The sequence below is a fragment of the Toxorhynchites rutilus genome, chromosome 3 (assembly GCF_029784135.1).
Source record: "Toxorhynchites rutilus septentrionalis strain SRP chromosome 3, ASM2978413v1, whole genome shotgun sequence".
Classification (NCBI taxonomy): Eukaryota; Metazoa; Arthropoda; class Insecta; order Diptera; family Culicidae; genus Toxorhynchites; species Toxorhynchites rutilus.
In genome coordinates, this window is record NC_073746.1 from 294,184,478 (window position 1) to 294,211,934 (window position 27,457).

Here is a 27,457-nt window from a genome sequence, read left to right on the forward strand (position 1 = left end):
TTTAATGATGTTTCCTTCTTTGTGTCCCTGTTTCGTATCCCTCCTATCCGATCTATAAACTTTTACTTAGTCGCGGCAATACATACACACACTCTTTACAGATACACGGGCCAAAGGTTGTGCAGTCCACTGATGATTCAACAAAAGCCAAAGGTTGTACCGCTCAGGACAACTCTACACGAGCTGATGATTGCGCCGGCTAGTGACCATTCTATCCTGGATTCCTCGAGAAGACGCACCACGCTAGATATGGGGTACAGACTAGGGGGGCGTTGCTGATAAAGCTGCATCCCAATAGGAAGTATCCCGTGTCGGGCACAGGTACATATCATTGAAGACAGCAACATCACAATTACGAAAACACTTGTAATACTAACCTCGAGCCAACCGCGAGTAATCGGTTACATATTACTAACATAGTTATAAGGCAAACATTGTCGAAATATTGAACTCCCGGCCCCGTCAGGTTGACGCCATATGAGCCTTAATAAAAATATATATTTTGGATAAAAAAAAAAAAAGGAACAAAACTAACAATTTCCACGAAAATCTGAGAAAACCTATATAGGTTTGGCATGGAATGGCTGTATAGCAGTTCTAATCAGACATGACGGAATGACGGAATTTTCTAAACGCTCTATGATTTGTTCTTCGACATCTAACTCCTATATTTTCTAATTCCGCTGAAATATCATTTTAAACAATTCCTGGTGAGCCTTCAATTAGAAACTTCAAAAATCATTATTTTTACCCTATTGAACTTATAATATCCAATTAACTTTCACCTTAACGATCAAATATTACCTGTTTTTCTTGACATAAGTCATATTTGAACTATAAATCTTTTTTTAAAACTGTATATAATAGAGTTCAATATTGTACATAATCGAGTCCGATCTGTTACTGCAGGAACTCGTTTTTTATTACGGTTTTAGTTGAAAACCTGACTAGAAAATCAATTTTACTCCTGCATCCCTGATAGACCGACGAAGGAATGGTCTTTACTGCCGTAATCTCGCGAAGTGACGCAAGCGCCAGAGGGAGAAATTTTCAGTACGAGACTTTTTGCAAAATTGCATGTATAATCAGCATACGCGTACATTACGAAAATCTTATCTGTACAAATTATGTACAATTGATGGAAATACATTGCCATCGGCTCGATTTTTGAAAAAATGCAGTTTTATTTAGGCTATGTTACCAACGACAGTTTGTTGTGGAAACAGCAACTTTTAATCGCTGTTTCCACAACCGATTGGCGTTCATCCATCAAAGTATGGGAGAATCTGTTTCCAAATATTTTCTACAACATGCCACCGTTGAGTGGAGCACATTTCCGTCTTTGTAGCGTGTGCCGAGCGGGCCAACGTAGTTGAGAACCCGATTGTAACAACTATGGACAGCACCTTCTTTTCCAATCCAAAATGCAATTGAAAACATCCTTGTTGAATAAGATAATGCCGTCCGAAATTATCCGATGTAAAGCATATACAGTTTACGCGAGGATGTTCTGAATTTTGTTATAAGATGCGTTTCGATGGAGAATGTAGAAGAGTGCAGCTGTTCAGCAAATCCGACATTTACCCTTCGATCAACTCTCAGCTTCAATTCATCCGAAAAAGACATTGAGCAAGTGAGGTAAGTGAACATCGTCAAGATGCTTTGTCCCTTGATTGATGTTGTTATTTGAAATTTGTTGTCCCTTCTCGTTCATTCTATGCCATCGGAACGGATTAAAAATCACATCGCATCAGATTCAAATTACGTCACATTACAAGGGAAATGGCGCTTGCGCCACATCACAGTGGAAATGGCGCTTACGCCATTCCGTTTTCAAGCTTTTACGGGGTCATTTTTCCACATTTCTAAAAAAAATCCCGGTACTTTTTGATCATAGTGTAATCGAGTCCAAAATTGTATATAATCGAACCATATATAATCGAGTTATCCTGAACTACTTCAGAAAATACTGTTGCTGTTATTTTTAACTACGCTAAACAGTTCGAAATTACTCTTGATCCGTCTTACCTCGGGTGGTCCTTCTGACCCCGCCAGCGAAATATAGAGTCATTTCAATTGATGAGAAAACCAAAAATCAACTCAATTATATGCAGTGCATCGAATAGAGAAACTTCTTGCAGATTTTTATCTAAACATTTGCTCTCTTACGGGCGGGACTCTTGATGTGAGAGTTGGATCTGAAAATCATTCCTGAATTCTTAATTGAAACCTATGGTTCGAATTTAAAATCTTATAATAAATTGAAACATAAATTATATTGTTGTGGTATAATCTAAATATTTAACACAATATTTGAAACGAAGCTGAATTTAACGGAAGGATAGGATGATTGGCAAAGTGAATGTGAAAATGAGTATTTTAGGGACCCTAGACATCAACGGGCTGAATTCAGAGCTAAATGAAACAATGTTTATGCTGTGAGTCCATATCATGTGTCTCGCGATTAAACAGATAGTTCACATGTGTATTTCTCATTATTAAAATTTACGATAAATTGAGCCTTCAGCTCAAAAGTTCCACGCGCAACACAAAGTAAAATATACATTTGGCACACACGAACCGACAGTGACTTCATGCGGCACGCGATAGAAGTGAAAAATTCTATGAATCATACACTGCACTCAAATATCAATCCGTGCGAAGCATAATTGTTTCCCACCAACGATTAAAAGCCTGCACATGCCACACAGCATAATAAATATCTTCTATTTGCAGCAACTGGAGTTCAAAGAAGTGAGAAAAAAATCGAAGAAATGAATACACAATCGATGGCACACAGGCGCACGGGGGTGGATGGTGTTTGGTGCTAAGCGCTCTTAATTACTTTATTTACCCAGAAATTAATCGGTTCAGTGGGACGCGGTTCGTTCGAAGAATCGTGTCCGGTTGAGTGGTTTTCATTGCAGTTCGTGCTGCGAGCGCAATATGATCACCGGGACGCTCTTCAGGTTTCTTCCACCATTTGATTCGATAATAATTATAACATCTGGTGGCAGGGTTTCCATCAAACGAGTACTGTTGTTTTATTAACGAATGCTAATGATATGTTCCGACTAGGGAGCACATACGTTTTTATCGATGTAGGGTAGGGCGGGGCTAGTTGGTCATAAGGATAAGTTGTTCAGTGACGATATCATGAAATCTGAGCGTCCAAAAAATTAACAATCTATGGATGAAAAATAGTGAATTGCTAATGTAATAAAAAAGCAAATGAGATAAACTTTTTATTAGGTAGGTTAAAAAATATGAACATGGTGCCGATTTTACCAAAAATCATTCACTGTTTGTGCATTATAAAATTTGGTTAATAACCATGAAAAAAACGGTTCTAACGTAAAACAAAGGTTTATTTTATGTATTAGTTTTAAATGTTAATGGAAAACGATTTTAAAATTATTTTTATTGAATTTTCATGAATATTCTTTTTCATATATAGAGGGGCTATTTGGTCACACAACAACGGGGTTAGTAGTGGGGGTCTTCGTAGCCACTTGGTTACGCGTTCGCTTACTAAGCGATCGATCGTGAGTTCAAACTCAGGACCCTCAATTGACCATCTTTGTGTTGTTATAGAATAACTACGTCCAAGCAACCATCATCAGCGATGGAGATCGATCCACGGTCGAAATAAGATCGATTCATCCATACAACTGCTCTGCTCTGCAAGAAACATCGGGCTGCTGTTCTATAAATAACCCAACAATGATCAATATCAACTGTCTCCGCTGTCCGGTCTGCTGAACAATGGAAGAACAGAAAGAATACCCTTACGCCTAAATGGCTACTACTGTGTAATTTTCCATAATGTAATGGAACAGAAAAACCTAACGCCTAAAAATGGCTACTGTGTAATATACAATTTATAGAAACATAAACATATGTATATGTACACGATTAAAACTCGGCTCTGTTAAAGCTAAAATGCTAATGAGCCTAATAAATAAATAAATGGGATAAAAAAACGGGTTTAGTTGGGCATACGAATAGCACCGTTGCTAAAAATTGCCCGTTTGAGAGCAACGCATGTAAAATTTTCAGGCAACTACCGCACAAACCACTTGCAATATAATTGTCATATTTGAATTTTTTGCTGTGAAAATTCCATTAAATATCATAAATGCTAACATTGAATATCAACAACTCACAATAATGTATTGAATGATGCAGCATACCTGAAGGTTATTTCAATATATTTTGGGGCGTACGGTACAAATGTCAAAACAAATGCAAGCAAGAAACCGGCTGTGCGTAGAGACGCCAGTTAATCGTTCGAATAATTCAAATAATCGAATATCTTCAATTTTAATCGAGTAATTTTGCATCGAATAATGAAAAATCAAAATATGAAAATATACTAAACCATTTACGGTTGAAGCATAAAACTAATTCCCTGGTTGTGGAGGAGACTGGGAAGAATTCAGCGTCTGCAGGAGTAAAAGGCGGAATTTTTCTCTATTCGATATAACGTACCCTCGTTATAACGTACCTTCGATGTAACGCCACTCGATACAACGTACTTTTTTCATCGAACTTTCTGAAAGAACAATAATTTATCTGTATTTTGATACTAAAGCTTGTTTTGTACCTTTACCAATCCCGAATTACAAATGTTTTGTTATTTCGGATTCTAAATGAATCAAACTTTAATCAACAGTACGATGGGAAACATCATGAGAATGGTTGGCTTTGTCGTTTAGTTGAATTTATTCATTAACCTTACTCAAACAGCAACACAATAAATTAATGTAAGCTACATTTCTAAGTTATTATTATGCTTCGATATAACGTAAAATTCGATACAACGTTCAATTTTCAATCTAAAATGTACGTTATATCGAAGTCCCTCTGAAGAGACCTTCAACACTTTTAGCTGGTTCGTCAATTTTACTTCCATTTTTGGAAGAATGCCGGAAGTGAGAATTGAACTCGTGACCTTTGCGTGAGAGGTATGGATGTCACCACTACGCCAGATCGCCTTTAAAAAAAATCGGAATCGAAGGAGATGGTCCCGTACTGGTAAAAGATACCATACTAGAAGTCAATGATTCCATAAATATACTTCTTTTGAACTAGTAGTTATATGGGCCAAGCAGAAATTTCCAACAACTCTGCTATTTCAACAACATTCGAATGTAATGTCGGAATGTAAGAACAGGTAATTTTGAAAACAAAAAATTGTATGTTGGTGCCATAAAATATTGTACATCATTTTCATGATGTGCTCTTTTTTCAATCGTCCGCTAAAAATCATGCGATGGTAAATTTATCCATATACTGAAATACCATTTCTTTCAAAAACCATTATTCTGCACCATGTTTGTTTTGAAATTATATTTAATGTAACTTTTAATGACTTCATAATCTATAATATTATAAATGTCCATAATCTATTATTATAAATGTCTGTTCATTTTGTTTACAAGAAATAAATATTCGCTCGATTAATCGAATAATCGAATAAACGGAAAAATTTACACATCTCTAGCTGTGTGCCGCAAAGTTCCGGATTTTGATGCCAGATACATGGCTGGAAAAGATTGCCTGATTTCCAACAACGGAATCCATGCTATCGACTAAAAAGCCGGAAGCTACTACAGGTAAACTTCGATATAACATTTCACTTTCAAAATTGTACGTTGTACCGAATTGCACGTTATATCGAAGCATAATAAAGTACTCACAAACGTAGTCTATAATACTTTATTGTGTTGCTGTTTTAGTAAAGTTAATGAATAACTTCAATCAGAAGACGAAACCAGCCTTTCTCGTGATGTTTCCCTTCGTACTGTTGATAATAGCTTGATTCATTTAGAATCCGGAATTACAAAACCAGCTGTATTTCGGGATTGATTGAAGGTACAAAACTTGTTTTAGCATCACAATACAGATAATTCATTGTTCTATCAGAAAAAAAATATTGAAATTTTTTTCCTTTACACTTTGGAATCGAGTGACGTTATATCGAGGGTACGTTATAACGAGGGTACGTTATATCGAAGTTTCCCTGTATTCTGAGCCGAGCCAGACTTCTGAAAACTTTTATGTAGTTCTCAGATAAAAAAAAGATGAGAATCTTTTTTTCATTTTTTTTTGTTTTTACTTTTTTTTTAACCCATTTATTTATTTAAGGCTCATTGGCATTTCAGCTGTAACAGAGCCGAATTTTTTAATCGTGTACATGTCACATGGTTATCATATCTATAATTAGTACATTACACAGTTGCCGTTCGCCAGTATTCCTACTTTACCATTACATATGGTACATTCACACAGTAGCCATTTAGGCGTAAGAGTATTTTTTCTGTTCTTCCATTATCCAGTTGGACCACCGGACAGCGGAGACAGTTGATTGATCATTGTTGAGTTATTTATAGAACAGCAGCCCGATGTGTCCTGCAGAGCAGAGCAGTTGTATAGATGAATCGATCTTATTTCGACCGTGGATCGATCTCCATCGCTGATGATTGTTGCGTGGACCTAGCTATTCTGTAACAACACAAAGATGGTCAATGAGGGTCCTGAGTTTTGAACTCACGATCGATCGCTTACTAAGCGAACGCGCAACCAATGTGGCTACGGAGACCCCCCTTTGTTTTTAGTTGACAACATGATATTTGTTAACTGTTCTTGTTTTGATCTAATGAATTAGTCAATAATGAAGGAAACCTCTAATGGAAAAAAAACGCTTATTATTTGACCAAAAGAACATGCCTGTTATATAAAAACATGCCCTATATATTGACCAACTTACCCCGTGTGTGGGGTTAGTTAGTCAATTTATTCTGAAATATAAAGTCTCTGGTTATTTTTCATTGGAAGGGTAAAAGGTAAGCTTTTTTGTGGTACATAACATTCTAACGCAAAACATCGTACTACAAAGTTATAACCAAATTTATTCAAAAATGACCAACTAGCCTCGCCCTATCCTCAGTGGCGTCTCGTCCGCCCGTTCAAACTAGGATTGTCAAATAGGACAGGTTGACAATCTCAGAAAAAATTTTTTTTTCATTATTATTTCACTTCACTACACCACACAACCCGAACGCAACACAACACAACACCACGAAATAAGTAGTAGTGATTATCGGGTTCCAACCATTCGTCTGAACCCACCGTCACTCAAACACTTTTCGATCACTACTACTAATGTCTTGCGTAAAAATGATATTCAAAGTTCAAAGTTTCTTGCTGAACGAAGCCGATGGAAACGATAGAGAACACACACCCCATTATTGATTCAACAGGTAGCTCACTTGGTCACGCGTCCCCTCCGCCTACCCTATACAATACAATTCCATTTTTTTGCGCTGCTAAAAATGTACGATATAAATTTGGGTGTCATTTTTATGCAAACAAATCGCGATTTTAGAGAACCAACAGAAAATCCAGTTTAAACTCGTTGAAAATGCTACAAGTCGCTGGGAACGTTCTATTAAGGATCTACTGTGTAAGATCATGAAGTTTTTTCAATAGAATAAATTGTGTATTTGATGAAAAATTCAAATTTTCAATTTTCCCTTTGTAAGACTAAAAAAAAAATATTTTTTTCGCTGCACTAAAAATATTGCTTTAATTTTTGCATAACCAAAGGTGCAAAAAGGTCAAAGATCAATTTGTTGCTTTTGATATTCAAAGTATAAATAACAGCGAAGTTATGAACCCTACTCAATGCCGCATTCATTCATTATAGCAAATTTGTTCATGCATCAGCGATATGAACAAAATGAACTCGTTTGTTATTTTTTTTTTATTAAATCGTTTATTTTACAGGCTCAGTTACATAAGTTTAAAGGAGCCAAACTCCTATCTGTATTGTTACAAGTATAAAGGGTGTGTCACATCAAATTGCATCACGGAAAAAACGCTGTAGAAATTCGCCCAGTAGACCGATCCTTTTGACAATTTTAGACAGTAAAATAAAAACTATTAAACAACTTTTGTCATTTTCTTTTTATTCATACTACGAGCCCAAGCCCGTATGCTCGCACCTTCCTCTTTACCCCGTCCATAAGGTTCTGTACAACGTCAGGTTGTAGTTTTTTTTGAACAGAAATCCATTTTCTCTTGAAGTCCGCCTCCGATTTGACAACTTTTGGGTTCTTCCGGAGGGCCTGCTTCATAATCGCCCAATATTTCTCTATTGGGCGAAGCTCCGGCGCGTTGGGCGGGTTCATTTCCTTTGGCACGAAGGTGACCCCGTTGGCTTCGTACCACTCCAACACGTCCTTTGAATAGTGGCACGAAGCGAGATCCGGCCAGAAGATGGTCGGGCCCTCGTGCTGCTTCAATAATGGTAGTAAGCGCTTCTGTAGGCACTCCTTATGGTAAACCTGCCCGTTTACCGTGCCGGTCATCACGAAGGGGGCGCTCCGCTTTCCGCAAGAGCAGATCGCTTGCCACACCATGTACTTTTTGGCAAACTTGGATAGTTTCTGCTTGCGAATCTTCCGGCCCGGGTGCTGACGACCCGGCTGCTGACGAAAGTCCGCTTTGACGTAGGTTTCGTCGTCCATTACCAGGCAATGCGGCTTCGTCAGCATTTCGGTGTACAGCTTCCGGGCTCGCGTCTTCCCCACCATGTTTTGCCTTTCGTCGCGGTTAGGAGCCTTCTGAACCTTGTATGTACGCAGGCCCTCCCGCTGCTTGGTCCGCTGGACGAATGAACTTGACAAATTCAGCTTATTGGCGACATCCCGGACCGAACTTCTCGGATCACGTCTAAACTGCTTAACTATGCGCTTGTGATCTTTTTCACTGACGGAGCATCCATTTTTGCCATTCTTCACCTTCCGGTCGATGGTTAGGTTCTCGAAGTATTGTTTTAGTACTCTGCTGATCGTGGATTGGACGATTCCCAGCATCTTACCGATGTCCCGATGTGACAACTCCGGATTCTCGAAATGAGTGCACAGGATTAATTCACGACGCTCTTTTTCGTTCGACGACATTTTTCCAAATTTACGAAAAATTGACAGTGAAGCATGGCCAACGTGATCTATACACTCTTATCTGATTATAAGCGAAAGCTGAAGATATAATTCCTAAAAATTAAATTTCTACAGCGTTTTTTCCGTGATGCAATTTGATGTGACACACCCTTTATATAAACATTTTTCATTAATTCTAGTGTTAATGAAGTAGAGAACCGATTACTCGCGGTTTGCTCGAGTTTAGAAGGGTGACATTTTTTTCAGGAAAAGGAAGGAATACTCAATTCTCAAGCCTATCTCAACTCGTTTGTTATTGTCATCAATATAATGAGGGCAGTGTGTTTCGAGCTGAAAAAAGGTCATTTACACTGAAACAAAATCATATTCGTTACTCGTGAATATTTGTTGATATTCTAAGACACTGGTTTCGATAGTTTTTTTAAGATAAATAAGCATTTTTCCTAAGGATTATATTTTACTGAAGTTTGAGTCGTTAATGATTACCCATATATGCAATTTTTTTCACGATAATCGATTCAGTGCTTCTCGAGTTATACAGAACACTAAGGTAAACTGACAGACAAACATTGGCTAAAATACCCCAAAGCGCTTGCAAAAATATCCAGTTGATGAAATAGAACCCATTTCAGAAAGTTTCGTGCCATTACGAACAAATCACTTGCGAATGAGAGAGTGAGGTAACAGAAATAGGCTTTTATTTTCGTCCAAATGGCACACGATGAAATTCTACGACCCTACGTACGGGACGTCGACTAAAGTGACGTTTCATTGTGCGAAGGTATAAATGAACCGCAAACTCCTGCTCGTCAACAGGCTGGAGCAGCAGAAGAAGCAAAGAAGAAAGAACCAAGCCGTCGTCAGTACCGTGAGAATTTATGTTTGCGTACCGGCATTTTTGGCCTGAAATCCACAGCGACGGTACGTGCCCTAACGGTTTTTTTTTGGCCCAGCCAGGTGACAAATTCCAGTCGCTTTTCTCTTATTGCTTCACAAATTACGCTGCGCTTGATGTGTGGAACGTGTGATGAGTGTAGAAAAATATGCTGAAAGTCGAGAGTGTGCCAATATTGCGTGCAATAGCAACAAAGTCTCTATTGAGAGGATATTTTTTATTTAGTATCCCGGATGTCGGTTCTTCCAGACATTCCACAAACATGAATTCATACGAGCCATTTGTAGTAAATATTTAATTTAGCACCGCTGTGCGACAAAAAGGAACCAAAATAAACCATTTGCATGTATTATTTTTGTTCATGTCGACGCGAGGTCTCGAGGACCAGGATTCCTCCTCTCTCCCAACTGTTCTGCTGAACAAAACTTGGTCGGTGGTCGGTATACAGACATCAGACGTAATTTGTTCAACATTAGCATTAGCATATTAACTGCACCATCGGCAGGGTTTGACGAACTATGGTCACGCACTGCCACCAACTGTCAGAGATCACTCTCGATCGGACGCATTCTGACGAGAGGCGCTATGGTATCTGCTGCTAAATAGTTCACCTTGGCAACTGTTGTTGAGATAGTTGGCATTTGATGTAGTAGCGCTACTGCTGTTAAGACCACGGTATTACGTAAAGAGGGCGCAAAGGAATTGCGAAAATTCGCAGAGCATTTTTGCAGAGACCAGTAAGCGATTAGAGTTAATCGTTTGGACTCCCCGAGAACATGATTTGCAGAGAGCGGTCTCAAAACTGGAAATCCACTTTGATTCGATTGGTTGCTTAAGTGAAAACCTGAGTTATATCCTCGGTGTCCAAGCCTATGCAATCCTTAACCCTTAGTAAATATTTTGTTTGCATTTCCTCTTGCACCACCGATTTGCGTTGCCATTTCGGAGTAACTTCAAAAATAACTGAATAAGCAAGACAAAATCACACACTTATCGGGATTATCGGGAAATCGCACCACTTTTTCATTCACGAAATTATATTGATCACTCTCTGGCAGGAGCAAAACCGCTCAACATGAATCGCAAATGATTTGTTTTTAAGCTCTGGCTGTGTGAATAAATTGCCATCGGGTGGAGTTTAGATTGTAATATTTTGTGTCTCCACAGAGTTCGTTCACCCGATGTAGTGTTTGTTTTCTGCATTTGCATTTCGAGCGACCGATTTCCGATGCATTAGTTGTTACTTATTGATGGTATGGGGATATTTGAATGCTTCCAATCTCAATCAATAGAAACCATTTACAGACTAAGGTAATGTAGAGCCCATCAAATAAAAAAACGGGTATTTCAATAGGGACTCTACAAAAGTAGACCGTAAGGTTTGCCATTTTATAATGGAAAGATATACGATCCAACAAGTCAACAACAAGCCAACAAGTCGAGATTATTAAAATTTACCATCGAAATTCGGAGTCAATGATCTCAACTTTAAGAGCGCTACGTCCAATTTATGGTCGCAATAATCATCCTGTCAGATCAACAATTGAGCGTATAGTGGAAAAATTTGAAACCACAGGCACAGTACAAAATGTCCCCGTGTCAGTGAGACAAAGAAGTGCCCGTGGTGTCGAGAATATTGTTGCCGCTAGCGCATCAATTGAGGAAGACCCAAATCAGTCTCTCACACGTCGTTCTCAAGCGTTGGGCATCTATGTGACGTTTGCGAAAAGATCTTTACCGCTTGACCACCAGAAGCGTCGTGAATTGGGAATTGGGCTGAGCAACAACTTGAAAATGATCCAGATTTTCATCGAAAAATCATCTTCAGCGATGAGGCTCATTACTGGCTGAATGGCTTCGTCAATAAGCAAAATATACGTTATTAGTCAGGCAGCAATCCACACGTACTCCATGAGCCACCCATTGCATCCCGAAAAAAATTACAGTTTGGTGCGGTTTATGGTCCGGCGACGTCATTGGGCCGTACTTCTTCTGTGATGATCGAGACCGGCACGTTACTGTGAATGGGAATCGCTACCGCTCAATCATAACGAATATTTTTGGCCAGAATTGGATGATTTGGATTCGGACAATATGTGGTTTCCACAGGACGGCGCCATAAGCCACACAGCGAATTAAACAATCGATTTATTGAAAACCAAGTTTGGTGAGATTAAATTAAAACATTCAATATTGTGGTTGCTCTTGGTTGGACTCCCGCACAATCTTGTTGCTATCTTCGATTATCTCAAACGTTCATCGATCATCTTCGAAGCGCGTATACAATTTGTCGCGAGATGAACACGCATCATCCTAAATGCGTTTCATCAGTTTAGTAGTGTCGGTAAAAAGTATTACGAAGATTAAAAATGGTTCATTGTTCGGTGTACATGTTTAAATTATTGTAAAAAACCACTTACTCAGTGCTCTCATTTGACCATCCTTGGGTTCTTATAGAATAACTATGTCCACGCAACAATCATCAGTGATGGAGATCGATCGAAGTCCTGACCTCTCTCCATTCATACAATCTCTGCTATTTGCAACAAGAAACATTGGGCTGTTGTGCAAATAATAATACAACAATGACCATATCAACTGTATCCGCTGTCCGGTCTAACTTAACAATGCACAATGGTCCAGGAGATGCATTTAAGTGGAAATTAGCATTTAGAGCTTGACAGTTATTCTCTAGACAAAAACAAACCTAACGCTTTTTTCTAAGTTGCATTAGGGTGACCATGAAAAAACGTGTTTTTTCTGCTTTAACTTTTATATTTCAAATTCTACATCAAAATGGTCTTCGTACGACTTTTAGAGCTAATCAATACCAACATTTTGCAGAACATGTCTATATCTTAATCCTACTCAAAGTTATTGATGTTTTTTTACCCAAAACTCATGATTTCAATTTTCGTTTACTCAAACACAAAAAAATAACATAGTTTTGAAAATCACACATCATGTAGAGTGAAATATGCTCTTTCAAATGCATCCAATAAACTTTGTATACGTTTGCCCCAGAAAGAATGACAAACAAATGAAAAGAGCATGCTTTTTTGGGAAGAAATATCAATAACTTTGAGTAAAGTTGAGATATTGACAAGTTCTGCTTCGAAAAATGTTGGTATTAGTAAGCTCTAAAAGTCTTTCGAAGATAGTTTGCATGTAAAATTTGAAACATAAAAGTTAGATAAAAAAAACAGTTTTTTTTTCATGGTGACCCTAAAGTAACTTAGAAAAAAAGGCGCTATATCGACAATTTTGGTCACCCTATTTTCGACATCATGAAAACGAGCGTTCTATCATGAGTAACAACTTTGTCTAAGACAGTTTTTGTCTAGAGAATAACTGTCAAGCCCTAAAGGCTAATTTCCACTTAAATGCATCTCCTGGACCATTGTGCAATGGAACAGAAGAAATATTCTTACGCCTAAATGGGTACTGTGTAATTTACCATGTGTATAGATACGATAAACATTTAACATGTACACGATTAAACCCGGTTTGCTACAGTTAAAATGTTAATGAGCCTAAATAAATAAATAAATGGGATAAAAAAATAGGACAATGCAGGTATTTCAACGAGATGATAAATACATAATAACATTCGACGGTAGACAACGATTGATAATGAAGTAAAGCTAGCGATCGTTAACGTGAATATGGGCTGAACCCCACAGGTACCATCAGTCGTGCTTAATTGTCCTCACCCTAGATTAGAATTTATGGAACAATGAGTAAATGCAAAAACAGGTAATGGTGAACAAAAATTCTGTTATTGACAATTTTCAGGTAACACTCCAACCACACCCAAAATTAGGAACGGTCGTGTTCGATAAATGAAATTTTTCAGCAATCACGCGATTTGATATCCGATAATGTGTATTTAGCAATACCCATGTTTTGCATTTTACACCTTCAACTAGACTAGATAAAACGTAGATCAACGTTATATTTCGGCACTGACGTTTTGTCGTTGTTTTCCCCATATTCATCACATAAATAGTTTCAAGCTCGAACGCCCTCTTCACTATTTTGATTATGAAGAATTAACCCTTTGCGGTCGTTTGTCTGCAAGCAAGGAAACATAATCATCAACGATGTAATAGTTTACATTTTCACTAAACGAATTTTTGATGTCTAGCTACCTTTTACACAAATGTATACTGAGCTCCTATGAATTAGAGGTAACGGTACTCGGTATAAATAAAATATTGTTAGCGTGGAAAGATAAGAGGATCTCTTTCAAAGGAAATTAATTCCGACCGCAAAGGGTTAAAATATGAGAGAACATTGTTCTTGACTGTTTATATTTAATGCTATAAATTATCGTACAAAATTAGACAATTTTGTTCACAAACAAGCCTTGTACCATGCATTATGATCGGAAATTACCAACTCCTCTCATCTTCCTATACATCAGGTAAACCGATTTCAATTAAAATAATTGTCAAAAATTTTTGACGACTGTCCATCGTTCATTTTTCTCAACCCGGTTGTAGAAATACCTGCATCCAGGGTATTTATTGTGGATGGTATAAATAAGCAATCTCTAGTCTCATAGATCAGTTTCAGAAAACGTGTCAATACGTCTTATTCCACCTAACGTTCAAATATTGCCCCTATTTAAGAATACAACCGAGATCTGCAAGATTGGTTTGATTTCATAAATTTCTTTATCTGCTCACAATGAAAATTTGGAAGGACATTTTCACTGGCGACGAGATGTTCTCGGACAGCTACAGGATGAAGCTGGTCGACAGCGTGATGTACGAAGTGTACGGAAAGCACGTGTCCCGTACTCTAGGTGACATCCAGCTGGATGGGGCCAATCCATCCGCCGAGGAAACCGACGAGGGAACCGACAATGCCACCGAATCCGGCGTTGATGTAGTGCTGAACCACCGCCTCGTCGAGACGGGTTTCGCCAACAAGAAACAGTTCACCACCTACCTGAAGGACTACATGAAGAAGCTTGTCACTCGGCTGGAGGAGAAAAACCCCAGTGAGGTGGAGGTGTTCAAGACCAACATCAACAATGTGATGAAGGATTTGCTCGGCCGGTTCAAGGATCTACAGTTCTTCACCGGTGAGTCCATGGACTGCGATGGACTGATTGCCATGCTTGAGTATCGCGATATCGACGGCGAAAGTGTACCGGTGCTGCTCTGCTTCAAGCATGGTCTCGAGGAGGAGAAATTCTAATGGACATTTTTGTCAATGGACGAAAGTCTGTGTTCGGAACGATGTGAACAGACGAATGCTATGGTTTCGGACATTCATCAGGGTTTTATTATTCTAAATTAAGGCCTAATTTTAGGATGAAGGACAACACTTTATAACAGTAGCTCAATAAATATGATTTGAGGTATTTTTTGACAACGAAAATTAATAATATGAATAAAAATAAAGGTTTGATTCGAGCCAGATACTGAGTTAAAAACGAAGTTCAAAATTCTTTCTTCCAAATGAGTTTTACAGGAAATCCAAATGAAATTCTGACTGAAATATAAAAGTCGTAGATAACTTCAAACAGTTTTCAAACTTTGAAGCGGAAAAGGCTATCATGAAAAAAAACTTAGGCACATAGCTTTTAGGGAATAATTCCGCTTTTTCAATGGTATTCCCGTACATAGTTTGATAGAGATTTATCTAGTTTCTACCATAATCGAAATGCTATCCGGTGCTCTCGTTCAACAGCCATGATTCAAAGCCCGTTCTAGATACCATCAATCATACCGTTTCTAAAGCGGTCCCACCATATTTTGCAAGTCACCTATACCCGATAGGTTGGCGGCACAGATCGATCGGTAAGTCAAACCAGTACAGCAGAACACAAAAATGGAAAGGACTGATTTCACTTTTCAGCGCACAAACTACATGTATCGGCCGAAGAACTGGTATTTTTTGGAATGTAGACCAGCAATGCTTCCCTCCGTCTTTTCAACCGGTTCCTCTCTGGGTGTGAGCTTGTATAGATTGCGCGACGTCCTTGAAACAACAGATAAAAGATGAACTGTAACCACTCACCCAAGCCTAGGTAATCCAGACATGGCCTCCAAGTGAATCTCACAGGCTCGAAGGTCATTCTATCTCCGGCAACTAATATCACAGAAGCACTACACATCACACAAAGCTCGTTCGATCCTACGTTTGCAAACGAACTAACTTGAAGGAATTCTAGGGCTATATGCGACTTGTAGACGAAACTGGTACAGGATGAGTTCATCAAGACTGCCTCTGAAACAAAACACATTTTCTGTGCGCTACTGTGTGCAGAAGTAAAATTTCTTCAAAGTTTCCCCCTATCTTCCAATCATCATTTTATCTTTACAGTACGGACGGCTAGCTATCAGTATACACACCATCTCCGGCATATTCAGCCGCAGTCGCCAGTCGGTAGGCACAAACATATCCATATCCATGATGGGATGCGGCTGATTTTCTTTCTCGGCCATTACTCATCATGATTGCAGTATCCCGGTGCTATTAGAGAGCAAAATCAAGTGAAAACGCTCGCGTGCAGAAAGTAGCATCTTGCAAAACGGGTTTTGTTTGGTCGACCCCCGTGCGGCGTTGTGCACAGCTGCGGACCCTAATTTCACCTTTTAGTGAGCAGAAGGACGGTCCAGACGGTATGTTTCTCTCTTTCGCGTTTGTTGTTGATGGGGAACCAGTTCCGGGCTGGTCCTGCATCACATTGTGGGTAAGGTGGGTTTGATAACGTGGAGGCAGGAGTCTAGAAAAAAAAAAAACGCGCGGCTGAGTTTCGCGCTAAGTGCAATGTGAAAAGTTTTGCATAGGCGAGCCCTGGATGTGCCGCCGGGCCAAGCTATGACGGTTTACGGTGGACATCAGAATTGGAATGAAGAAATTCTTATACATAACTCTTTTAGGGACCATCATTGGAACGCCTTTTCGTTCTCTCAGAGGGCACTGAAAGTTTGCTAGTGTCCTTCCACAAGTACCTAAGCGGAACGCTCGCCCTCCAACCATCATCTGGCACGGCCTTCACAGACACTATCATTTCAAGGAGGATTTCATCGTGAAATGATTACGAATAATATTCAATGTAGGTGTGGAACTGGAAATGGGATCAATCAAACCAAAGTAAACCAAATAAAAATAATATATCGCGATCAGATATGTTTACAAAACAAAGTTTACAAAAGTCTTAGACAGATTCTCTAGTCTCATAATTTATGAAAAGATTCGTGAAAGCGGTATTTTAATTTTTGAGACGAATGATCTCTTAAAAATTTAAAAATTCTTAAACGTACACGATTCTGTCCACGTTAATGCTCAACCGTTATGGTATTTTCATAACACAAGCGCACAAACAACACCGATGTATATAATTAACAACAGTGACAACAGTACTGTGCATGGTGACTGTTTGTTCCCTGTTGAAAGGCGCTCAAGTTTCAATACTGCATCATCATTGCAGCCCGGCAAATAGAGCTTTCTCATACGGCCACTGCGAACATTTTTCATTCACATTTTGCACTCAATTTCATCGCCGCATTGGAAGACATGGTTATCTCATCACATTATGCAGCGCAGCGCGTCGCATCCCTGGTCATGTTGAAACGAATCCACCGACAGAGAGTGCAAGCGATATTGTTCGCTCCTGTTTCTGTTGCTGTCATAATTTAATTCTATTTTAGGTTCACTTCACTTCGGGGATTCCAGGGGAGAATCAAGTTGTTTGTCTTTTCGTAAAAGTGGTCAAAAGAGAGGTCACCCGACCGCGACAACTAACCAAAATTTTAATTGTCATCATCATATGTCTAAATTTAATTGCGATTGACTTTTTATGCATCCAAAATCTGTGAGATTCAAAAATTCCTCCCATAACCGGAGGTTAGATATCAGTTTCTGACATGAAATTTCATGCGATACGCTGTCAAACGCTTTGGAACCCGGCCGCGACCAATAAAAAAGAAAACTATCCAGCACTAAATCAATATCGTGAATAATACTTTTTTGTAATTGTGTCACATTTACCCAAATTCCTTTCACCAGAAGGACAGTTATCCGAAAGAAATTTACCCGAATGTAACACATATTCGAACGCTACAATTATCCGAATGCAATATTTATCCAAACGTGAATTCCTCTTTCTGTTTATGTTCATTTCATTTTTTTGACGTAAGACAACGTCTTTCATTTCTGTACTGGGGTGTAAATTCAAAGTGCAGAGAGCGTTACGTTGTAAGGTTTTGAGCGTTAATATCTCTTTGCCGGCTAAACGAAGTGGTATTATAATCACTTCTTTCGAAAGGTAAAATGTCTAAGAATTGTATGCTTGTTGCATATTGATCCGATAAGCTTTGTTTAGCTTTAAAAGTTGCTTTGAAAACAGACTATTGAGATCATAAAAATCTGTATATACTTAGTTATGATTGTGCAGTGGTTGAATCATGTTCTCGCTGCCAGCAAAAGCACTGTGCTCTCCGTGACCAATCCCGTTTCTATTTTGCTACCGGTCTGAACGGAGCCTCTAGCGAAAAACGACGTGTCGATTACGTGCGAATGGTGCAATTGGCTATATCACCGATAGCGGAAAATACGAAATGTTTGATGTGGGTAGGGGATATTTCACCAATCGATCGACGATTCCAATGCTGAGGATGGGAGTTTATTATTTGCGCTGGATATTTCCGAGGAGGAATCGATTCCTTCTTTTAGTGTTAATAAATCTTTGCCGGCTCAAAGAAGTCGCACGGTAATCATTTCATTCGAAGGATAAAACGTCTACGAACGATACTTGTTACTCATTTACCCAAAAAAACTCGTTTCAATGGCTTTGAAATTGATTCGAAAATAGATAAATTAAAATTATAATTGTGCAGTGGTTGGAGCATGTTCTCGCTGGCAGCCAAAGTAATATGCTCTCCCTTTTTTATTTTGCTAGTGGTCTGAACGGAACTTCTAGTGAAAAACAGAGGTATCGATAATAATTTTGAACAAAGCGGCTATCCTATCGAAACTGCAAATTGTGCCATTGGCGATGGACAAAGCGGACAATACGAAATGTTCCATCACGAGTTGGGGTAGAGAATATTTCCTCGTGTACAGTGGTAGACATTCGTTTAGCCGCACCCTATTTTTACTCAATTTTTTTTTAAATAAGTCAATTCTTTGTACAGTTTTGTTCATAAAAGACTATTATTGTTTATTTTCATCGAATTCATTCTAAAAAAAGTATAAATTCTCTTTTTGTATTCTAAGTAATTCAAATATGTGGAATCAGGTTGGGCATTCGTTTAGCCGCAACCTAAAATTTCAATAAAAGAAAATTTGTGCGGCAAATTTCGAGTCCAATCGGTAGCTAATATTTAGTATGCCCACCTCCATTTCGGATCACTTTGAAAACTCGATATGGCATCGAGTCAGGCAGCTTTTAAAGTGTTGCCATATTGATTATAGCCCAACACTCCTGAATTACTGCCATGAGACTGGAAATGTTGTCAAATTGTCATCCGTTTGCATAGACCATCTCGGCCAAGATTCTCCATAGGTTCTCTATGGGCCAATCAAAACGTCCTCCAGTAATTGAAGATACTTTTCGGAGTTCATTCGGGTGAAAATGAAACAAATGAGAAGCTTGCTGTTGTAGGAAACGGCTGCCCACACTGTCAAACTTCCGCCCCCAAAGTTTCGCTTCGATCTCACGGCATGCCGATGACTTAAATTGTACCAATAGCAACTGTAACAGTCCGGACCATCCAAATTGAACTTTTTTCGCCGGAAAATACAACATTTCTCCATTCTAGTTTCCGTTCCATGTATTGCCGGGCGAAAATGAGATGGTTCTGCTTATGGGATTCGGTACCACTTTCTCAGATCGACCAATTTTGTTACGATCGAGCGATTAGAAAACTTTTGTTCACTGAATATCTTTATTATTTTCAGCCCCTATTCCGTCAATAAAATACCTTTCGCCATTCCTTTAAATTCTACGTAAATCACAAATCTGACCAACTTCTTACGTTGCATATCTAATATTTATCTTGTAAATTGAACATTCCCATGTATTTTTTCAAAAAACACAGACTTGGTGATTATGCGAAAACTTTTATGCCCTGCGGCTAAACGTATGTCTCGGGAAAAAACGACGTTTGAATGTTTGAATCCACCGATGCCGCCTTGTGTGTGTGTGATTGTGACGCACGTCATTTCAATAAAATTGACTTAAATATACTACCTTTATAGCAAATAAATATCCCGATAAAAAGAACATTTCTAGTTGTTTTGCAAGTGTTTCAAGTTTTTTTCAAGTGCGGCTAAACGAATGTCTATCACTGTATAAGAAACCGTCTGGTTTGGGGAAAACAACAGTGCCAATATTGAACGTTCACGAATGTCGCAATCGATTCGAATTAGTGGTGGGAAATATAATTTGCGCTGGGTATTTTTACAATGAGGAATCGATTCCTGCACCGGAAATTCTGTTGGACAGCTGGATAGCGACAGGATTCCATATGGAATTGTTAGCTACGGCAAGGGGTACGGGTTTAGTTAATGTTAAGTAGTTAGCCCAACGTTAAAGGGAGCTTTGGAGAGGTTGACTCGGAAGCTCTTATGGGTTCTGTGCTCGTTGTTTTTTTATACCATAAGGTGCAGAGTGTTTGTGTACGATTCAATCGCACGTAAGTATTGTTGATTTGATACGTTGTCAAAGATACATAACGGTGGTGGTAGAACAAATATAAAATCGTCTGTGGTAACAGTAAGTAGTAGAGATGCATGATAGAAATAAGGACACAAATCTCGTGTAGTGTTCTCACGAGAACAAGAATGAATCATATATAAACCAACTTTAGTTACTTCCACAAAGCCACGCAGACCCTTCGATCCTTTTTAGGGTTCAAAAAAGTTGAATTTCATGTATTTTCTTGTATGAATAATAATTCAATACATATACTCATCCGCTCTCACACTTTAAAGAAGAACGTTCAGCAAATATTCAAAATATCCATTACTGCATTCATTAAGAATTCAAACTTCAAACTTCAAACAAACGAATTCTTAGCCAACGGTAGTCCTACGTTTACCTTGCAGTTATATCACAGATATAACCCATCTTTAGTTTTTGACATAGGACTACGTCTAACAGGAATATATGGTGGGGTAAAATTTAAATCTAAACACTGAAAATGAGGGAAAGAATGCAATATAACTCGCATAGATGTTTGCAATCAAACATTATTACGCATGTATCACAATAAATAAAATTTTATTCTACAGGGTCTTTCAGATTAAACGCAAAAAAAATCGAAAAGCTCCTTATGAAAATTGTTTGTCGCTCTTATGGTAAGAATAATTATCGTAAGAATTACAACATTCTCGTCGTCGATTACTTCCTCTGGGGATACGTGAAGGACCGTTGCTATGTTAATAAGCCACAAAATTTGGAGGAACTTAAAGAAGAAATAACTCGGATTTTAAACAGCATCGAAGTCGTAATGTTAAAGTTGTGCATGAAGAATTTCGTTCACTGTTGAAAACGCGTTATCGAAAAAAGGGGTCACATTAAAAATATCCTAAAATAAGCTTTATTTCCGTTTTTTAAAATAAAAATCGGTTCACTTTTGTAGAAGTTATTAAAATTTGTTGAGTGAGCGTTTAATCTGAAAGACCCTTTTACTTGGGATAAACCATTGAACAATATGAAATGTTTGCCTCTAAGAAGGAACCAAAGTAATGGCGAAATACAATTTGAATACAAGCGAAATATTGCGTCGTAAGCTCCACTCTTCGGTGATTATCATGCCAGTCAATATGCGTATATTTTGTTGTCCATCCCAGGGGGTTACCCCTTTGCGTCTCGTAAGAGTTGGATTGTTGATTTTTCTGCTTTTGCCTTCACAACCGGATGAATGCTGTATGTGGACATTTCTCAAGACTTCAGTGGGTGCTAAATACCGTTCGCTTTTTTTCCCACATATATATGCAGACTGGAATGTGTTTCCAAAAAACGGAATTCTAAACCAAGAAATCTGGGGAAACGGTAATTACAAATACATGAAAGCTGCGGATAGTTTTGTACTTGCTTGAATTTGTGCAAATCGGAATGTGTTTCCCCATAACAGACTACAAAACCGAGGAGCCTGGAAAATAAACGAATCCATAGCCAGTGGCACTTTTTTGTATGCCTTCTGTATCGGATTATCATCGATACTTCGTTTTTCGCCAAAGTCTATGTTCAGTCCGGCGGCAGATAAGAAATGGGATTAAGAGAGAAGAGCATAGTGCTTAGGCGAGTGAACGAGACCAATCTCCAGTCACTTCGCAATTACAACTAAATGAATTTCCGAGCGGGTGTCTGTTTACATACAGATTTATCTGATTTCAATAACATGTTTTCAAAACAAATTTTAAGCTATTGAAACAAGTTTTCGGGTTAATAATTAACGAGCATATAACTCTTGAACATCTTTCGAATGAAGTGATCATCATTACACTTCGTTTAGGTATTTACGTTTAAAGCCTTACACTCCAAGTGCAACCCTCTCGTTTTCGAAACTTTCAACTTACACGTTATGAAAGACGTAGTCGTACGTCAAAAACAGGTACGAACACAGCGTTTTGGCTCGATTATTCAAGCCAGCATTGGAAGATATGCCATCATATCTTCAGTTCACTGAACTTCTACGCTTGATGATTAGGCAAAATGCCATTTTTTGATAACCATTTGATGCGATAATGTCGATTGATTCAACAGTATGTTCTTCCTTGCCACTCAGAATGCAATCAAAACGTGTTATTCGGCAAAGAAAAAATCTCAATAAAAACATGATAAAAAAAATCACATAGTAATACTAGAAGATGAACACAACTGATGTTTGCTTCGAAAAAAATACTGTGTTCATTTTTTTCTTCAATGGTTAATTTTCGTTCCAATTGTGCTTCATTGGCTTTTTTTACCAAAGGACGATCCTCGGAGGCAATAATTGATTAGGTTCGCTGAAAAATGCCGCAGCTGAAAGACGTAGAACCAAAATGATCAGAACATACAGAATGTTGGATGCTCTGCACGCGTTTTCGGAATTTCCAGAACTGAGCTCTATTTACAGCAGCCTCTCCACTAAAACTGTAGGAAAAAGCATGAAGCTACTGCCCAATAAGTTTGAACAAGATAATTAGTTAGCAAAGAAGGTACATTTATTTTTCATACATTTACTACCAACAGATCAAGCTATGCAAAGCACAAACTGAGGTCTAGGATTACCGAACCTGTAGCTTATTCAAGGGCAATCAATATAGATATTCGACGTCTTAAGCATTCACCATCAAATGCCAATGTACACGCAAATGATCTCAACAAATTATTGAATTTGACCAGCTTCAAACCTGCAATTAATACTGACGATGGAAAACCTCTATTGATTTTTTACTACAGACAGCAGGCTTGAGTTTGTTACCTGGGCCGATACACAACCCACGAGTTATCTCGCAATTGGCAGTCTACGTGTTAAAGAACTGAGACCCCTAACATGATTAATTCATAACAAATAGCTAAATGTATGCTTGAAAAATAAAAATTATGTGCGAAATTCATCAATAGAGAAAAAGTCATGTCATATCATCATCATCATCATCATCATTACTGTTGTCGCCAGCAGTTTCACGTGTTTCCAATCTAAATATACGCATTAGCTACTGTGTACACATGTACTCTACCGGACAAACATATACGACTTTCCTGCCTAGATTCGATTTACAGAGCAGATAAGTTACATATCCTAACCAGACAGCGCCCATCAGCTGATTGTGGCACGTATACGTCCCAAAGACCAATCGATGATGATAAAATTCGCTTTCATCTTCTGGATACACATACCTGAAATGAGAAAGGGAAAAGGAGAAAATTACCACCATCATTCAAACCAGGAAAGATAAACGATAAAATGAATCGGATAAAAAACATAGGTTCACAGTAACGCATCATGACCTAGGTTCACCGCGCGCCATCGAATGGAAGACGGTTGATATCAGCTCAACGAATTCCTCTTCTTGGCTACCGCGCGCATTCGTATTATGGAAATCCAATATCGACTACATAACGACGACCGGTTCATTACCCTGAAAGAAAAAAAAAGATATGCACAACAGAAGGGGGCTCTGCCGGTGCGTAATTGATACACCACGGCGGCGACCCGGACACCTGGGAGAGTGTGATCACGATCGGTTTCCGCTTCCTGCTCGTGAGCTTCGTGTGTCTGCGCTTCGTAGTAAAAGTAGCTGTGTCCCAGCATGAACAATAGCGACAGAGGCGGAGGCAAACTGCATTAAGTGCAACCGAAAGCTGATTTCACTTTCGATTTCGATGGCAGCTACACACACTCACTATCGGTAAGGTACCCATCAATCAACTACGTAAATACGTATGCAAAACGCAATACAAAACCTCCCCTCTTCTTATCGTCAGCGATAATAGTGTTATTCAATCACCATTCGCTTCGTTTGATTTTCGGCGTTTTCCTTCGGTATCGAACAGTGACCTTTGTGTCATGCCAATGCGACACAAGGAAAAACGCACCATTGGCATCGCTTTCCTCAGTGTTTCGTGCTGGGAAGAAAGGGTTTTTGTCGGTGGCAGGGCAAGTACTGCACTTCCGTAATTTATTGTTGGTGAATATTCAACAGAACGGTTAACAATTCACCCCCTGATACAACGACATACAATATAAATTTACTAAAGAAAGTTCATCCATTTAAGAAGTAAAAATAAACTCTCGAAAATCCATTTCCCATCGCTGGGGCACCGAAAAAATAAACACTAGCATCAGAGGCCACCATCCATCATCATCATCATCGCTCGCGGCTGGTATAATGGATGATGGAACAGAAGTCACCGCACACCCCAACCACACCCCTTGCGGCTTCTCCCTCTCACTGGAAGCGCAAATAAAGAATGACCTCATTGGGCGCGCGACCCGCAAATAATATCTGATGAAGCAAGTAAATGGTGGTGATGATTCATTTCAAATTTCTCATTCAAAAAAATACGAATAAACTGTTAAATCCGCCAACAATAAGATTTGTTATGATGAGATGGATGAAAAAATCATATGTCATTCATTCACTTTCACCATTACATTACACACACTATACTTTGAACCATCAGTGAGATATTAAGGACTTGGTTTTGGGATTAAAAACAGAAAATTACTTTAATTGACGCGGGACTACGTCTAACCGGAATATATGAGGGGTAAACTGAAAACCTAAACACAGAACATGCAGGAAAAAATTAAAATGCTTATAACTCGAACATTTCTTAATAGAGGTTTGCATCAATTGATAGGAAATATTTCTACGCATCTATCACAATTAATGAAAAGTTATTTTTCTTGAGATAAGCAATTGAGTAATTGTAAAATGTTAAGTGCTATCTAAACGCCGTAACTGCTTCGTTTTGGTTGGCCCGATATAAGGCTTCCCCAACACAGCCATCAAAACCAAGATACCTACGGAAATTGGCTTTGCAAATACATGCAAGTTGGGTGAACTGTTGCTCCCACCGACGTGTGTTCCCTAACACAGTGATCAAAACCAAGGAACCTTACATTACATGGTGATTGTTCAAATTCTTTTATTACATATCAAATATGTTGAACTCAATTGAACTGAGCCAACAGTAGTCCCACGTCAACCTTGCGATTATATCATATACTAGCTAACCCGGCAAACTTCGTCCCGCCCATTTACTTGATTAATTCTCGAGTAATGCAGAAATTTGTGTTTCATTTGTATGGCAGCCCCCCCTTTGAGTGGGGGAAGGACTGTCTAACCATCATAGAAACATTTATTGCACCCTAAAACTTTCACATGCCAACTTTGGTTTCGTTTGCTTCCGAATCCGTTTCCGAATCTATAAGAATCAGACAGACAGACAGACATCACTCCATTTATATATATATATATATATATATATATATATATATATATATATATATATATATATATATATATATATATATATATATATATATATATATATATATATATATATATATATATATATATATATATATATAATAAACGCCTATATATATATATATATATATATATATATATATATATATAACCCACTCATTTTTTATATTTGTATAACCTTATATGTTTAGTTTCTAATGTTTGACCTTTGATATTAAATCTTTAATCTGTCTATAGTATTAAATATATTAATTAATAATAAGATTGTTGAGTCCTAATTTTCTCATTTCTCCTGAGCATTGCCTTGCTTTTCAACTGAAGCCGACGTGTTTTTTTCTATTTCATTCAAATGTATATTTTATATATTCTCAAGAATCAGAAATAAAATAGATAAAATCAGGAAGAAATCAGGATTTCTCATGGAGCGTAATGCTACACAAATTCCCAGAATTGTAAAAGACATTGACTATTTAAAATATTCAGTTTTTGGCGACTTAATCATTGAATTGTATAGTAAGACTCTTTAAATATGTGGAAGCGTTTATATTGGATTGTTTTTGTTCCAATAATATTTACAATCTTTGTTTTGTTCTGTATAAACGTCCGACAGGAAATCATCTGAAATTCAACTGTAATTTCATGCCCCTTAAAATCGATAGGGCCATAAACTTCAAACGTTGAAACAAAATGTAATTTGAAGATAAAATGTAATCAGAAGGTTCATGAATGCAGTGGATCCAATGCATTTTTTTTCAATTTGGATCATTGAGCTGATAATAACAGAGAATCAGTAGGCCGAAAGACTCAATTTTAATAGAATTTGCTAAACATATCACGCTTTATTTTTTCATGATTTTCTAATTTTTCTAATGATTACTTTTTTGGCATATAAACCTGGCACAGATCAAAGCACATCAAACGAAAACAATATCATTCAAATTTGTTGATCCGTTCTCGAGAGAGATCGTTTACGTTGCGCCTTGGCATCAGTCTTCAGAATCCAACGCGGTGCTGTTGTGTAATAAGTTTATGTACTCAGTTGAGCTCTCACTCCTTGTATACACATGCGCTCTAGCGAATAAGCACGCTCCGAAACAAAAAGCAAATGTTTTATTATCAGCACCCTTTTTGCGCCATGTTTTACGACGTATTTTGCGCCGTATATCTATTTATACCTGTTTTACACCGCGCTTGAATCTGGTTTGCTTTCTATGTTGAGTTATTTTTCTTCACACAAGCGCATATGGTTGGTATGGAGACGCGCCGTTGTCTTTATGCTTTGTTTAGAACGAACGAAGTCAAAGCGGGCGCTAGAATTTGATGTGCGTGTGTATAAAATGAGGCACGCATCACACAAGTGAGAAGCGATGTTTAAGATCTGAATTCATTCGGCGCTCTCTTGTTTATGAATTTGGTACACTCCTTACCAAGAGCGAATTCGTGTTTGTTATGAACGCGCGCTGATGAAAACTGAACTCAAGCACAGCGCAGCGTATGTTTTCTGAAGACTGCTTGGCATCTAAACCTTACCCAGACCGACAAAAAAAACGATAAATGAATAACATTTCCATTTTTCGTTATATAGGGTTGGGGAAAAAGAAATGTCGTATTTCTGATCGAAATTTGACGCTTTATTTAACAT

The 27,457-nt window shown here is 38.2% G+C and overlaps 2 protein-coding genes across 6 annotated transcripts in view; one reads left to right on the top strand and one right to left on the bottom strand.

Moving 5' to 3' along the window:
* LOC129775388 (tyrosine-protein kinase CSK) overlaps positions 1–27,457 on the bottom strand; it is a 114,661-nt gene that overhangs the window by 35,683 nt on the left and 51,521 nt on the right. The gene's annotated exons all lie outside the window — the stretch shown is intronic.
* LOC129775390 (translationally-controlled tumor protein homolog) lies at positions 14,441–15,297 on the top strand. The gene has a single exon (XM_055780089.1). It carries the CDS (start codon positions 14,557–14,559, stop codon positions 15,070–15,072), a length of 516 nt encoding a protein of 171 aa, XP_055636064.1. The 5' UTR covers positions 14,441–14,556; the 3' UTR covers positions 15,073–15,297.

Bases quoted from the DNA above. Each gene is read 5' to 3' on its own strand.
- LOC129775390 (XM_055780089.1), top strand. From the start codon at position 14,557: ATGAAAATTTGGAAGGACATTTTCACTGGCGACGAGATGTTCTCGGAC.